Source organism: Artibeus jamaicensis, unplaced genomic scaffold (genome assembly GCF_021234435.1).
Source record: "Artibeus jamaicensis isolate MK-2021 breed Jamaican fruit bat unplaced genomic scaffold, CSHL_Jam_final scaffold_584, whole genome shotgun sequence".
Classification (NCBI taxonomy): Eukaryota; Metazoa; Chordata; class Mammalia; order Chiroptera; family Phyllostomidae; genus Artibeus; species Artibeus jamaicensis.
Genome location: NW_026522048.1, coordinates 12,554,800 through 12,571,993, shown reverse-complemented (window position 1 = coordinate 12,571,993; position 17,194 = coordinate 12,554,800). Strand labels below are relative to the sequence as shown.

The following is a 17,194-nucleotide window of genomic DNA, read 5'->3' as shown; positions in this document are numbered from 1 at the left end:
TCGGAGGTGAGAAATGGCGCTGTCGGCACAGACAGGCCCTGTGGGTGTGAGATGCAGATGGGCTGCAGCAGTGCCTGGAAGTGCGTACACTGGGTATCTCTTCCCTCCCCCATACCCAGATAGCAACTCATTCACAGTCAGGGCTCAGTTATCAACATTCAGAAATACACCAGTTTGCCCAGGGACTTAGCATTGACTGTGCAAATGGCGCAGAGGCTGGAATCTGTGGCTACACCCGTTCTGCAGGAGCGACAGACACAGCCGTATCAGCCCAGGTTGTCATGCGGCCTGTTTGGTGAGGAGTCCGTCGGGGAGACTGTTGTTATTGCAATGCCCTCCCGAAGCACAGCAGCGGGTGGTTCGCCCTCTTAATGAAACCTGAAGCACCTCATCACTGCTATATAGAGACAGGCTGGGGACAGATTTAAGTTGAGCTTACAGAAGTGTCTTATATGTGTGTACTCATCTGAGGACAGTTTTACAGCTGTTGCTGGGATAATCATTTGTTGTCCCCGCTGCCCCATTTTGTAGGGGAGTGATATTGAAATTCCTCTTCTGCCCTTGAGCTCCTATAGCAGCCTATCTGGCTACTGTCGGCACATTTACAAAGCACCCTGACTGGTTATTTTTTACCCTCTCATCCCCACCGAAGCTCCCAGGCATGCAAGGGTAGGAGTTACCTGCCTTCTTAACTTAGCTGTATAAATGTGGAAGATATGTATTACATATGTGGCTAAAATGAAGAAATACAGGGCATTAGGAAAACCTGACAATAGGCTGCTTTTGTTTTCTGTGGTTCCCGCCAAAAATGGTCAGCCATCCAGGTGAGTGTGGGACTGGCTAAGCTTTCGAGTGTTCGAAGAGAGAAGAGTATTAATGCCACACAGCTATAGAATATCTAACAAATGCAGCCAATGTGGGTACTGTAATAAAAAACAAGCTGTTAATGCCGATACTGTCAGCAGTTGCCATGATTTCCGAATCTGTTAAACCTCGGCTACTTAGAACGTGGTCTGTGGCCAATAGCTCGGATGTCATTTGGAAGCTTCTTTACAATGCAGCACCTCAGGGCCACTGCAGATCTGCTGAGTCACAATGAGATGGGCATTCAGTGAGACCTGGGGCGACCTATACGCACAGTACAGTTTGAGAACAGCCATGTTAACCCCTTAGGCTGGTCTACATTCTACAAATAGTAGAGCTTTGGCTCTAGAATCACACATGTGGGATCACATCCTAGCTCCCCACAAACTCCTCCCTAGATGCGGACCAGCGAATGAATTCTTTAGGCTCTTAAAGCTTTGCTTTCCACAAGTGTGAATTAGGAATCTCATTGGTTGTGAGCACTGATGCAAGATAATGCAATTAAAGAACCTTCAATAAAATGCCAGTTAGCATTATTATATTTGTAATAATTACCAATATTGTTTTTATTATAGAATGAGGACTATTACAAATAACTTTTGAGGTCAGCGTAGTAAGAAAGTGAAGATGAACTCAATACGAGGCCATTATGTTCCCCTTCATATTCACAGAAGACGATGCTTTGATTTGGGGAAAGGGGAGGGCGATGTTTCTCTACAACCCTGTGTCCCAATGTATGTATGTGTGTATTTTCAAATATAAGTAAATAGAACAAAATTTTCACATAGCTCCCTGAAAGAAATCTATACAAGTTTCTCCTCTGTGAATCCTCACGTCTCTGCCTCCTGCCATCAGTCTTGATTTGGTCGGATATTGTGTACCCAGAGGGGCGCAGCTCTGACTGCCACATCCTCTTTCCTGCGTCCTACTCACTTAGTATTTGATATATATGCCTCTCATCTTTTATGAGTCTGTTTTCTTTCCTCGGACTAGATTATATGATGTCTTGGTGCGTCTTGCATAGGCTAGCCACTCAGTACATATTAACAGGTGGTGTGCGTAGATTCAAATTCTATAGATTGTAGGAACTGAATAGCATTCATTAACATTGCTGGAAATAGTAGAAAAATAGCCACGAATGTTGGACAAAACTCAGCAAAACAGTGAAGTCATTATATGAAATGCATGAGCATAATTCAGTGAACTTGAGAAAATTTATTTTATTCAGAGATATTCTTAGTGTCCAGTTGAATCCAGACAATTAGGAAATAAAGTTCACTTGATGTAATTCCATTAAAGGCATTAATTTGACCATCTTTATTTTCCATATTTCTTTATTCAAGGAATAACATTATAATTAATGACCCATTGAACTTATCTTTATACATTTGAGAAATAATATAGTTGTTGATAATAATAATAATCTATTATTTCTAATGATAATTAGAAATAATAATAAGTATAATATAGTTGTTGATAGAATTAAGCTAGAATCCAAGGTAGGCTTAGTTCTCAGGTTTGCTCCTTCCAAATCGTATAACTTTGGCCAAGTTGTTTAACTTCATTTTGCTTCACTTTCTTTGTGAATGAAATGATGGTGTTGATGAAAGTTGGTGCAGGCATTGAGGTGATTGAGTTAATATCAGTCAAATACTTAGTTCAGTGACTGCCAGACAGTGCAGTCACCGCACTGGGCTGTGCGCATGGTGTGTGTGCGTGGGGTAAAACTGTGCGTGATTCAGGCGTGGTCTTTACTCTCATGGAATGTGCAACGTAGTGGAGGAAACAGGCCACTGCATTGGAGTTATTGCAGCTATAACAGAGGAAGTAAGCTATGAAAGAATGCAGAGTCACCACCTGATCCAGGCTTAGTGTTAGGATGGTCAGAGGTGGGTGTGGGGATAAGGTTTTTGTTTTTTTTCCTCCAGGTAAAATGAGGCCAAACTGGAGACTTAACCAATAATAGTAATAATTCTGAAGAAATATGCGATAGGCATTTCTACCTGTAGGTCATGGATATACTCTACCTGCTACCAAGAATGATTTAAATTGGGAAGAAATGTTATCAGTCTCTGAAAGGGACCTATCTGTAAGTGAAATACATTTGGAATTAAATATGCTGAAACAGACAGAGGCAGAAGATTGAAATCTATTCTCAGAGAATTGGTGTATTTGAGACATTGCATATTTTTTTGAAGCTTGTTGTATGTGTTTGTCTTAAGTTAGTCAATACTACTACTGTTTAGAACACCTTAGTGTTTGAATATGAATCTAGATTTCTAGAACTATTGTGGAAGTGGACAAGATTGCCAAATTTACATGACTACTGAAAAAAAATAATTCATCGTCATACGCATTAAAATTTAAATATACCATGTAAGCATTTTGACTATAGTGGTCTACCACACTGTAATCTAGCATTATATATAGTGGTCTGTGATTTTTGCCAGTTGAAATGTGGAATTGTGGGAAGGTAGTAAGAGTTTGAAGTCAATGCTGGTGGACAATTTGTTTAAGGAAATTTAATATAAAATGCATTTTTCTGCTCTGGCTGGCGTAGCTCAGTGGATTAAGTGTGGGCCTGTGAACCAAAGATCACTATTTGATTCCCAGTCAGAGCACATGCCTGGGTTGCAGGCCAGTTCCCAGCAGGGGACATAGGAGAGGCAACCACACATTGATGTTTCTCTCCCTCTCTCCTTCCTTTCCTCTCTAAAGATAAATAAATAAATAAATGCATTTTTCTACACTATTTTTTATTGTTGATACCAGTTTCACTAATCTATTATGTTATTTTAGGCACACTTATTTTTAAAAATCTGAGACAAAATTTAACTGATAGAACTTTTTCCCTATTCTTTATTTCCTTTATTCTTCATTTTCTTTTTTTCTATGTCAATTTCTTCTGAAAAATGGGTGAGAGTAGTATATGGTACTAATTGCCTTGATTACATATTGTTTCTTATATATTTGCATGTCTTTGGGGACAGCATTTAAAAGTAAAAGCACTGTATGTTTATACTTATTCATATTTAGTGAAACTTAATGGGTCTCTATTCTGAATGTTATGAAAAGAATATTATTTGTAAAATATTTCATTTGGGCATTTCATCAAAAACAGCTTTGCAAGTATTTGCCGATATCTGGTGTATTAACACTACCAAATGATGACTCTTACGTAAATGTCTAATTTAATCATTTATGATTCTATCTCTCTAAAAAAATAAGAGTATTAAAGAGGACGGCTGATAAATGACTTGATCAGAATTATACAGTTCCCACTTGTTAACATTCACACTGAGGTCTTTGAACCCACACTAAGTTCTTTTTTATTTATACCATATTATAAATATCTTTTTTATTTAGCCTTTTATACATAAAATTAAGGCCTATAATCAAGCATTAATCAGTGCTAGAACAATCATGTAAAATCATACAATGAGATTTCTGACTGGAAATGTGTGCAGTATAAAGTATCTATATGACAAAGACCTTATTTTCCTATGGTGTCTGAAATGTAGCTCCATTTTTTATTAGAGTTTAAAGTTCAGTCAGACCACTACAGGAGGCTATAGCTATGCTAGTTAGAAATACAGACTTGAATTCAGTTTGAATTCAGGCTGGGTGGCCTTGAACATGTTACATAGTTTTTCTGTGCCTCAGTTTTTTAATTTGAAAATAAAAATATAATAATATTAACATACCTTGCAAGATTGTTATATGGATTTTATCAATACATATATTTATATTTCAGAGTAGATTATCTGACCCATATAAATCACAAATTTAAATGCTTTTTATACAAATAAAAATAAACAATATTAACAAAAAGCTAAACCATGACTCTTGAGCATATTATATCAGATAACAATAAGGTAGGCCCCCTGTAGCTTAAGCAATTTCTCAGTATTCATTATGTGACATTTTTGTAATATTATGTGGAATAACAATAGACTGCTATCATCAGTAATTGGAAAAAATGCACAGGCTTGCTTAGGGGGAGGGATAGTGTTTTATTCATCTTCAGATATCTGTGACTAGTGATGTTCATTTGGATAAGAGTAATTTTAGAAGGTAAAATAAAGAAAAACAACCACATCACAGAAGTGACTGATACCACACAGCATGTCTGTTTTCTGTTCACAGGACTGCTGTGTCTGTCATTAGAAGTGCTCCGTGGTGTGATACAAATGACCAAAACTAATGAGCCTTTTCTTTATTTCTTGATGTCCAGATTCCTCCAAAGGACCTCAGCCATCATCAGGTGTAAATGGCAACACGCAGCCCCCCGGCCCTGCTGGGCAGCCCCCTGCCTCTGCCATCCCTTCCCCGAGTGCCAGCAAGCCCTGGCGCAGCAAGTCCATGAATGTCAAGCACAGCGCCACCTCTACCATGCTGACCGTGAAGCAGTCCAGTCCCGCGACATCTCCCACGCCACCACCTACAGACAGACTGAAGCCCCCTGCCTCCGAAGGGGTCAAAACAGCTCCCTCGGGACAGAAATCCATGCTTGAAAAATTCAAGCTGGTCAATGCCCGGACTGCTTTACGCCCCCCGCAGCCTCCCAGTTCAGGACCCAGCGAGGGTGGGAAGGATGACGATGCTGTTTCCGAGCCTGGTGAGGTGGAAGGCTTTAGCAGTGGGCTGAACAGTGGTGGCTCAACAAATAGCAGCCCCAAAGCGTCACCTAAATTAGCACCTCCAAAAGCTGGAAGCAAAAATCTCAGCAATAAAAAGTCTTTGCTACAGCCAAAGGAAAAAGAAGAAAAGAACAGGGACAAAAATAAAGTTTGCACTGAAAAACCAGCCAAGGATGAGAAGGATCAGGTGACAGAGACCGCTCCAAAAAAGACTTCTAAAATTGCAAGCTTGATCCCAAAGGGCAGCAAGACGACCGCAGCCAAGAAGGAAAGCTTAATCCCATCGTCCTCCAGTGGGATTCCAAAGCCCGGCTCAAAGGTGCCAGCAGCCAAACAAACCATTTCACCAGGAAGCACAGCAAGCAAAGAGTCTGAAAAATTCAGGACTGCCAAGGGAAGCCCTTCGCAGTCCTTGCCTAAGCCCATAAGCACTGAGAAAGCAAGCACATCAAATTGCCCTGTTCCTACGGAAGGAAGGGAAACCAGCCAAGCTTCCCCTCCTGGCCCCTGTGGCGGGTCGGTGGCACAGGGCAGTGGGCAGACCATGGGAAATGGTGCTGTCCACCTCCCTCAGCAGCAGCACAGCCACCCCAATACAGCCACGGTGGCTCCATTCATTTACAGGTGAGGTGGCCTCCTTCCATCCACAGGGTAAATGCTTGCAGGTCTCTACACTCAGAATGTAATAATGAAGGTTGCCAGACTCATGTTTTGCATCATCCGTTTGGAAAAATGATTCATTCTGAGGATAGAGACCTAGAATTTAACTTTTCAAGAAAAAAAACCTTCAATATTCTTTAGTCCTCCCCTTACCTCTCCACTCCTTAAGATCTTGAGGCCTTCCAAGTTCACCTGTCTGTCGTCGCAGCCCTGACTGGGTAGCTCAGTTCTTTAGAGCATCATCCCCATACACCAAGGTTGCAGGTTTGATACCAGGTCAGGGCACATGGAAGGATCAAAACAAATCAGTGTCTCCCTCTCTCTCTCTCTCGTTCTCTCTCATTCTCTCTCTCTCTTCCCCTCCCCTTTGCTCTATTTCTCGAGAACCAATTGTTAATTTTTTTTAATGGTTAGCAATTTTGTTGTCAAAAGAAAAAGAGAAGTCAGGTGCTTTGACTTTCCCCTTTATCTGTTACTGCTTCTACTGCAACTATTATTTTATTATTAGTCTTTTAAAATAGTTCTCAGTTTTATAGTTTATAGATATTTTTGTCTTCACACGTAAGACAGTGTGCCATAAAGGGGAAGACCCTGGAATCAAATGAATATAGATTTGATGCCCAGCTCTGCCATATACCAGATGTATGACTTTGGGCAATTAAATCAAATCACTGTCTTCCTTTCTTCAGCTGTCAGTAGTCTCTACCTCATACAGTTGGGAAGAATAGCAGGGATAATGCATGCAAAAAATTCCCTATATCTCCTGGCACATTGTAAATGTCCAGTATATGTTCCTTACAAGGTCTTATTTTCCCAACACAGAATTTATATTTACTTTCCACAGCTAGGCATAAGTAGCTAGACACAAATAGTTACCTCCGTTATATTTGTACTTTATTTTAAATTTATTTTTACATTCTATATATTATTTTATTTTGTATGTATTACATTTATAGTGTGTGTTATATTTGAAAATATGTATTCTATATAGTTATAAAAATAGCACATTGTGTCTGTTGTTCAGAGAGGAGATATAGCCTGGGGGAAAATTGTTTTCCCTTTTAGCAGGTCAGCAGTTCAGCACCAGGAAAGAAATTTTCTAAACAGGAAGTAGTATCTGCTATAATTAAGAAAGGGTCAAGATTATGTAGTTTAAAATTTATTAAAACACATGGGTTTTTAAGTGAAGAAAATAATTGTAATGATTTTTTCACTTATAAAATCTAAATGCTTTCTTCTGAGACTTTGTAGAGTCAACAAAACAGTTTTATATTATTACATTTCAGCCCTTGGAACACGTCATTTATGTCTGCTGTTCTGACTCTAGTAGCAGTAATTCACTGTGATTGGGTTAAAGGTACCTGTTTGAAAAAGCAGAATTTAAGATGCCAGAATCTTAATTCACATTTCAAAAATAAATATAATAAAAATCATAAATATTTGAGTTTGTCATACAGATTATACTTGTGAATTTTGTCATGTTGGAATGATGGTCCTGAGCACCAGTTGCCTCTGTTGGAATCTCTGTGCCACCATGAATGAGTCATGTGACTTTGGGTAACCTAGTCTAAGACTCTGAGTCTCAATTTTCTAATCTGCAAAATGGGGTGATAATCATAGAAGTTTCCTCATAAGGCCACGTTAAAGAGTAAATAAGCTAATATTTATACAGGGCTTAGAACAGTACCTGCCACATAGTAAAAGACATTCTCCAAACTTCAGTTTTTAACCCTGTAAAATATGGTTGCTAAGAATATCTAACTCATTTGGTTGTTTTAAAGATTAAATAAGATCATCTCATGTAAATTTTTTAGCACAGAGGCAGATTAGAGTGAATGATTTATAAGTACCAGTAATTATTTTTATTATTACCAATAATATACATAGTTGAAAATAAAACCATCTAATAAGAACATTTGACATCATAGTCTATATACATGAGACAATAGCTGTTTGAAGTATTTAACAATTCAGAATAATTTTATAAATAATAATGTAAATCTGCTAAAGGTGAAGCAGTCAGTATTCATGCTTTTTAAATGTTAGTATAAGACTTACCTCACAGAGCTGTGTCGTTTGGACCAGGTAACCCCTGATATTCTTTCAGCTTTGACTGCTCCAACCCCATTAAAAATCTTTTCTGCAAAACCCCTGACAGACTTTTTGGCATTTCTAATCACTTGATAAATAATAATAATTTACTATTGTATGATGTTATTCTCATTTGCTGTGTGTTTACTTAATGTAAGTCTCTGCTACAGCATTTATGTGCATTTTGTGTACATTTTCTTAAACTTTTTTAGAAACTCATAAGAAAAGAATGTTAGTCCCACTTTACAGAGATGAAGAAGCAGAGATTTCAAATCAGATTAGCGATAATTTCTTAAAGGACAGGGCTACTCGAAGTCTGCTTTAGAATCTGCCAAGTTGGCAGCATCCCCGCCTTTTTGTATCAGTTCTTTTTGCATTATAAACATGAGAAGTATTGTTACTGGGAAAATTCTGGCTGGGAAAATGTCAATGGTAGATTTTTAAAGTTATCCATCATAACTCACATATGATAGTAAATACATAATCGCTTTTAATTAGTATAAATTTTAAAAACATATAAAGATAATATATTTTAAAATAACCTCTATATAATGGAAAGATTGGTGGTTTATAGTGATTTTTCCCCTTTTCTCAGCCTACTTCTAGGTCATGCGAGGTTATTAATGATTTCCTGTGTAACTCTTGCAAATTGAATGATCAGAGTCTTAAATATATAATATTGGGTTCTGGAAGTTAATGGATATCTTATTAGTCCTACTTCCTATATAATGTGAGGATATTCTATATTAAGTTTTTATAACTCATTTATCACTGAAATGTGGTAAAAAGTAGTTTTGAATTTGGTATACCTTTGCCCATTTAGTGAGTAGGTATCACTAAAATCAAAGGCAAAAAGTTTAAGAAAGATGATTTTAATTCCCTGTGTATGGTTCCCATTAATTAGAGCTACCCGAGTGGAACAGGCCACCTTGTTAAGTGTTACAGTGATTGCTGGAGGTGTTTAAGAAGTGGTAGAATGACTCTCTTTGTTTTTTGGTCTCTAACCTCTGGGAGTTCAGTCTGTTGTGGATAATAAAAGAATATAATACAAATTTAAAGAATATTGCCATTATGGAAGTATATACAAAATATGGAAGTAATGTGGGAAAGTTTTCCTAAGTCTTATATGAGGTTGGTGTCAATAAAGGCATCACAGAGGGGCTGAGATAAAGATGAGACCTAAAGGGTGAGTCATAATTTGACCAGTGAGAAGGAGAATGCTGTGACGTCACCTAAATTTGACATTTTACAGTCCTAGCAAGATGGAAAAATAATAGGCAAGTTAGGAAGTACTAGGAAGACATGTGTCTTCAATATGTAACATGGATTGTTAGTGGGAGAGGTCAATGTACGATGAACCCCATTCAGTGGCTAGGTGAAGGAGAAAGTTACTAACTGTTTCTTTCGTAAAACTTTTCAATTAAAGGTCCCAATGAAGGGAAGCAAAGAAGGAGAAAGAAGAAGAGCAGAATTAAAGAAAAAAAGCCTACTTTAAAAAAAAATACATAATCTTAATTATATTTTTCCATTACCGTTTAGTCCCTTTATACTCCCCCTCATTTGCCCTATTTTCTTTTTTTAATTTATTTTTTTAATTTAATTATTTTTCAACTACAGTATTCTGTCTTTTACTCCCATCCCAGCCCACCCCCCATACCCCCCACCTTCCTCCCATTTCCACCCCCCTTAGTTGTTGTCCATGTGTCCTTTATACTAGAAAGAAAGAAGGAGCTCCTACCCCTTGCAACAGCTTGGATGGAACTGGAAAGCATTATGCTTAGTGAAATAAGCCAGGCGGTGAAAGCCAGGCAGAGACAAATACCATATGATCTCACCTTTAACAGGAAGCTAAATAACAAAACAAACAAGCAAGCAAAATAAAAACAATGATACTGAAGTTGAGAACAGGGGGGCAGCAACCGGAGGAGAGAGGGGAGGGAATTTCAGGGGAAAAAGGGGAAGGATTTACAGGAACTAGTAAAAAGCCTGTTTTTAACTGGTCCTCTTATATCTTGGTATCTTCCCTTTATGTTGTATTTTTCAACCTTGTTTTTCTTGCCTGAAGTTCAAAAATCGTTAGTTCCTTCAGACCTTCCACAAAATGCCTTCCCTGTTGCCATGAGTCATTTTTCTTCCATTGCTTTTGTATCCATTAGTTTAGAGCTATATTCTTCATGATTGTGAAGATATATAACTATAATAGTGAATTAATTAGTGAATTAGGGAGGAAAGAGTGATCTGTACATTTCCCTTAAACCTCAGTCTTTTTAGCAGCTCCTAATAAATTTCAAAATAGGTGTTAACATGGTTCAGAATTTAAAACTGTTTTTAACTCTACCTTTTTTTAAAAATTTTCTGACCATTTGTAGTAAATGCTAAGGGAACCATGCACTGGACATAAAGCAAACTCCTAAAGTCAAAGGGATGTGAGCAGTTTGCAAAAGAAAAAAAGAAAACCAGTCCTTTGATAAAGCAAGGTGATGCTATACCAGGAAGAAAGTCACCATGCTTTTTAAACCCATTAATCAAAGAAGCAGAGACCCTTTACACACAGCTGATTTGTAAATTTAGGTCAAGAAAGTCTGAATTTATAGGTTATTTTTCTCTTTTGATATATGATGTATCTTATATAACAGCTTCATGGGTTCTCAGAAGAGATTTTTTTGTAACAACTTTTTGTGAGATTTCAGATTTGCCTGCAAGTGGCATGGAGAATTGACTATTACACTATCTTCTGAAAGACAAAGTTGCAAATATATCAGATTTGAAAATATTTACTCAGGTGGTTTTAAGTTTGGCTTATTTCTTGAACCAATACATTGAGCAGGAGGATCTGTGAGTTTACGAAGATTGAAATGTAGAGCATATAACTGTGATGCAGACAAAGCTTCTGTAAGCCTTGCAGCTACTATTGCAGATTATGCTGCAATTGTGGTTTTATGGGCACTTGACATAATTGGTCATCAGCACAAAAAGCTTATTGAATGCTTGCCTTGCAAGCTTAAATTTTCCAGGTTTGATGTGTATCTGTGCATCCGGCAGCAGTTTAAACTCCCTTGTACAGCAGTATTTTAAGAGGGAACGTAGAGACCCATCTAAAAGAGGGCCTGGAGTGTAGAACACTGCCGTGAGTTGGCATTCACTCAGCAGAGAAACTTTATCAGTAAAGTGCCCTTTCTGTACCTGCCTTACAAGCTTCACTGCTAGATTGCCTAATCAAACTATTGCTGTTTCTTCTTTCTACATTTTATTTTTTCTTGGGGAAAAAATTAACTTACAGGAAACTTGCAAGAATAGTACAAAGAACTCCCACATACACTGACTCGCTACACCCAGTTGTCATGTCTTCCTAACATCCCTCGGTCTGGAATGGCTCTTCAGCATTTTTTTGACCTTTAGGACATTGCTGTATTGAAGGCAGGCGTTTCGTAGACTGTCTCTTTCGTAGATTATCTGTATAATCATATATACACACATGCGTATATACACATATATATATATATTAATGTGTCTGGAGTGTTATAGGCATAGCACTGTGGGTTTTATTTCATTGCAGCCTATAGATATTAAGATGTTGATATTTTCCATTTTGGTGCTGTTAAATTGATCACTTCATTAAGATAATGTCTGCCATGGTTTTTCACTCTAGAGTTACTTTGCTCCATTTTTTAAAAAATATATTTTATTTGTTTATTTTTAGAGAGAGGGTAAGGGAAAGAGAAAGAGTGGGGGAGAAACATCAATGTGTGGTTGCCTCTCATGTGTCCCATACTGGGGACCTGGCCTGCAACATAAGCATGTGCCCTGACTGGGAATCGAACCAGCGACCCTTTGCTTCACAGGCCTGTTCTCAATCCACTGAGCTACACCAGGCAGGGCACTTTCCTCCATTTTTATCTACTAAGTATTTTTGTGAGAAGTATTTTGAGACCGCGTGTAAAAATTCTATTACTATATCTACTTTTACCCTTAAATTTTAGCACTCATTGAGGTTTCTTGCCAGAATTAATAACTTAATCCAATGGATGTCGAATGATTTCTAATTTGATCATTCCTTCTACATTTATGCCCTGGCATTCTACTTTAAGAATGAGATCTCTCTCTCTCTCTCTCTCTCTCAACTGTGTGCACTAACAGGTTACTATTGCTATTACTGTCTGCCTTGCCATGAGGAAAGAGAGAAAAAAACAAGCCTATTACTGATTTTGGACAGATATTTATTTGTTTTTCATTCCCTTTTGTTAGGTTTATAATGAAAGAACTACAAGACCATTAGTTAATGTTGACTCAAACCAGTTCTATTGGTATCAGCATTTATGACTATAATTATATCAAGGTTAATCCATAAGAAAATATTTTTAATATAAATCAATACATAAATCCATATTTATGAAATTTGAAGATTGATAGTATTTCTGATTTATTGCTGAATTCCTTTAAGTGGCACATATAGTAGCTTCTTTTACTTATGAGTAAAATTTAAAGTAGTAAAGAATAAAATTTAGAATAGACCAATAGGTATTGTCACATTCAAATATTGTCTGTTATTAACTTCATGACTGAGCGTATCTCTCAGCGAAGGGAACCTCAAGTACAGTAAAATACCCAGTGTCCAGAGGCATTTGGAGAGAGTTAAACTGTAGGATAGTGGTTAACAGAAAAGTGTCTACAGGTTTAAGTACCACTTCAGTATCGACTACCTTCTTATGTAGGGCAAAATATTAAACTTCTAGAAGCCTTAATTTATTCATAACACGTACATTATAGGTCTCTTAATCCATTCTGCCAGTCATAACAAAAATGCCATAGCTCGATTGGCTTAAGCAACAAACATTTACTTCTCACTTTCTGGAGGCTGGGATGTCCAAGATCAAGTGCTGGCATATTCAGTACCTGGTGTAGCCTTGGTTCTTGGCTCATGAGGACCTCCTTCTCATATGGCAGAAGGGACAAGGGAGCTCTCTGATTGTCTATTTTATAAGGGAGCTGAGACCATTCAGGGGGGGCTTCACTCACTGACATAATCACCTCCCAAAGGCCTCACCTCCAAATACTATTACACTGGGGATTAGAGCTCAACATATGAATTTGGGGGGAAACACATTTAATCCCTATCAACGGGATTGTTGTGAAGTTCGAGTGATAGGCATAAGTGAAACCCTAGGCGTAGCACTTGGCACACAGTAAATACGCACATAAACCACAAATAGCTTTTGTGTGGATCACTGAAGTCTAGACTTCTAACCACTACAGCTCTCAGTAACAGACACTCGCCCTGAGGACCTGGCTCATGAGAACTCTAACTAGATCAGGTGGCATTTCCCTAAAGCCTCACATCGTACAGTTTCACATAGGTACTTGTGACATGCTGACCATCGGGTAAATGCGGAGTAAGATAGTGGGCACGTGACTGTGTCTGCTAAGTATTTTGAAGGAAATCACCATGCTCGTTTTTCTTTTCTAGTAAATTTGAAGGAATTACAGTATCAGTTTATGTGGGACCAGTGGATGGTCCCCCTGCAATATGTCTAGATGTACCTTATCATTAGAGATCGCTACTGATTCCGGTCTTCATAAACTGTTTCGGCAATCCATCCCCAAACCTTTTATTTTACTGGAAAGAATCGTGCACAGAAAAAGAGGAAATGTTGAGCGTCTGCAGCTTTGTAACTGAACTTCTTTGATCATATGCATAAATGTTAAATCTTTACCAGTTAGCGATGCTTGTTCCTCTAGGAACTGGAGTTAAAATCTGATTCCAAATAATGAGGAGGAAATGCTGGAGAAATGAATGGCTTGCAGCATACACAGAACAGGGATATGAACCTATTTAGATGTGTGCATAAACCGAAGATGACTTCTAGGTCCTTTTTATAATGATTTGAAGTTTAACTTTTCCACGTTCCTTTCCTTGATTAACCTGTTTCCCTGTCATCATTAATGTTGGCAACTCACATAGGGGATCCCATGGAAAATATTATTTACTGTAAAAATAAGGTAAATAAGATTGTCTCTTGTGACAAATTAAAAGCATGTTGAAGGGTGGATCAGCCAGAAATAAGCCCTGCCACATTAAAAAATACAATAAAACAATGACTTGTAAGACTCGACTGAGCTGTCAGAGGCATGAATGTTTTTTACAAAGGAGGGCCTCAGGCAGGGGAAGTGAGGGCTTCCACTGAACCCAGTGCTAGGTTTCCTGGATTGGGGAAGATGGCCAGAGTCCGCTCCTGAGGAATACTTTTTAAGATGGTTTTTGAAGCAAAGCAAAAACTCAGCTCTCCAAACACATTCTGAATGCTCTTTTGCTTCATACAGATTTTCCCAGCGGGAAATACTATGAATGTTTACCACCAACATTGGCCTCAAGTGTTCAGGCTCCTGTGGTGGTGGTGGGTCTCATTCAGATAAGAGACACTGGCAGTGGGCTTTGGACAGCCACCTCCACACACTGTGTAAATGACCCAGCCTCTGGGAGATCAGTCCGTGCATACTGAGCCCGTGTGACTGGTGCACACCCAGTTCACCAAAGCATCGTGACTGAGGCTTCCTGGCACACAGCCAGCAAGCTTTCCCAGGGGTCTCCGAACTCATTATATAATCTCCATTTAAATTTACTCGGCAAGTAATAAACATCTTTAGAAAACTTAAGAGGATTTTTCTCCTTTCATTTATAGACAACATGCCAAGGAACAGGTCAGGGAAGTACGGTGGCCCCCAAGGAACAAGCCCAAGTACAAGAAGAGAATACAGCGGTCCTTCCTCGGAAGTGAGCAGGGAGGGCCAAGGAAATTCTTCTACAGCCAGAGAGCTTTAGAATGTCCCATTCATAAAGACATGCTTTCTTACCTTGATAGAAATCTTGTAATATGTTGACTTATGATAGAGAACTTGAATGAGTCATTGGACACAGCAATTGCTATTTGTTTCTTCTTGGTTAATTTCAGAGCACATTCGGAAAATGAAGGTACTTCTTTACCATCTGCCGACTCCTGTACCAGTCCTACGAAGTTGGATTTATCATACAGTAAGACTGCTAAGCAGTGCCTGGAGGAGATATCTGGTAAGTGGTCTGCCTGGTGGGTAGGTCAAGCCTCAGAACTTTTGTAATCTCTCCATAAGTCTTTTTATTACATCATATTTGTGCTATACTGCTCCTCTTAAGCATAACTGCACTGTCTTCATCTCATGCTTCAGAGACTCTCAGATACTTGGCTATTCTGCTTAGGGTGATCCTTTGTTGCTCTGTGAAGATGTCTGTAAAGAACAGGAGTGCTTTCAGAGACTGGGATTTAAGTCATTGTTGCCCTTGGTCAAATCGAATGTGATTGGAGAAAACCTGGACAATCTATGGTTAATAATGTAGCCCTTGAACAAGTTTAGAGATTTAAAAAGTATTAAGGATCAGGTGTCAATGGACATTTTTCATGGCCAGTCCCACCCTGCTCTGTCTTCAGTTCTGTACTGTTGAGGACACTGCAAATGTGTATTCTGGAAAAAACTGAATTATGGAAATATTTAAAAACATACACACAGTATAAGAAAACAAAGACATATACACACCCCAGACAGAGGTTGTTGGATATTGATGTGTATAAAACAGGATTCTCAGCTTTAGCCCGGTGCTGTTTCCTAGGACCCAGGTAAGCCCAGGCATATATGGAAGGCCACTGGTGTAATTTGTTACATACAGGTCTGTTCATGAGCAACCAAGCAAGCTCTTAGCAGAAGACACAGCCCCTAAGAGGGAAGCGAGTTTAAGAACATTTTATCTGTTTCTAAGTGTAAGAATGCATGGGGGAGAGATATGTCTGTTATTCCAAAATATATCTGGTTCAGCACTTGTATCTTCTAAAGGAAAGACCAAAATAACTGCTTCATTTAAAATACTACTGTAGTACTCCAAGGACTCAAAGTATTGCTCTGAAGCTCATGAAGGTAACTGTGTCATAAACGTGGGGGGTGAAGAAACTTCTTACCTCGGCAGACTTGACACACTGTGGCGGGCATCAGCCAGGACTGCACTGCTGGTGGACAGGTATCGACAAGGACAGCGCAGCGTCCCAGGGTCCCCCTGCAGTTATCATCAGTGGAATCATTCGGCATCAGGGGTTTCACGTGGCTGTTACCGTGGCCCCCGTGCAGGGCAGGGGTAGAAATGCTGATGCCCAGGCATAGCTATGCAGATGGAATTTGTAGATTTTCTAAATAATTGGGGGAAGTATTAGCTTTCCCAGAGCTCCAGATAGCCCCAGGGCAGAACAATGATACATATCTGCATTGTGACTAGATATTTTTTTAAACCTGGTCTGGCATGAAGAGTCATACATTTCACGTATTTCTTTTTCCATGAGGGTCTTCAGTTAGGATCAATATGCCTATAAAATACTATGACTCAAATCGGGGAGGGAAAATGCTTTAATGCAGTCTGAATTCTAATTTCTATGTACATTTCACAAAGCAGCATTGTTTTTTTCTGAAATTAATATATTACGGAGTAGTTCTGATTAAATACATAATCTCTATTTGATTTTTTCCTCTAATTTCTTATTCTGTCTACCCTTTGATCAATTTTTCATATTTCAGGTTAATATTTTCATTTAATGCTCTGACATTTTAATGCAATACTACTCAAAAGTGAAATATAAATTAAATTTTAACATAATCTATAATAGTAGAAGGTATTTTGTAGCACTACTTAGTTTATATAGAAACATAGATTTGAATCTGTGATTTAGATAGAAATACAATAAAAAAAAACAGCAAATAAATGCTGAAATCAGGCCTATCTGATTGTGTCATTTTTACAATTATTTATTTAAAATTAGCCTGTATTGGGGAAGTGAAAATTCCTCTCCATGCGAACTTGAGATTTGTGGAAGAAAGATGGTGTTTGTTTGTGGTCAGTAAGCAGTAAACTGAATTCCGTAGTCTGAGCA

The 17,194-nt window shown here is 38.4% G+C and overlaps 1 protein-coding gene across 3 annotated transcripts in view; it reads left to right on the top strand.

Moving 5' to 3' along the window:
* The window catches only part of NAV3 (neuron navigator 3), a 346,564-nt gene that overhangs the window by 150,500 nt on the left and 178,870 nt on the right, over positions 1-17,194 (top strand). For all 3 annotated transcript variants that reach the window (XM_053658773.1, XM_053658772.1, XM_053658771.1), the window contains exons 8-9: positions 5,099-6,128; positions 15,203-15,318. In XM_053658773.1, coding sequence (XP_053514748.1) covers positions 5,099-6,128; positions 15,203-15,318 — 1,146 coding nt within the window. The remainder of the gene's footprint in view (positions 1-5,098; positions 6,129-15,202; positions 15,319-17,194) is intronic.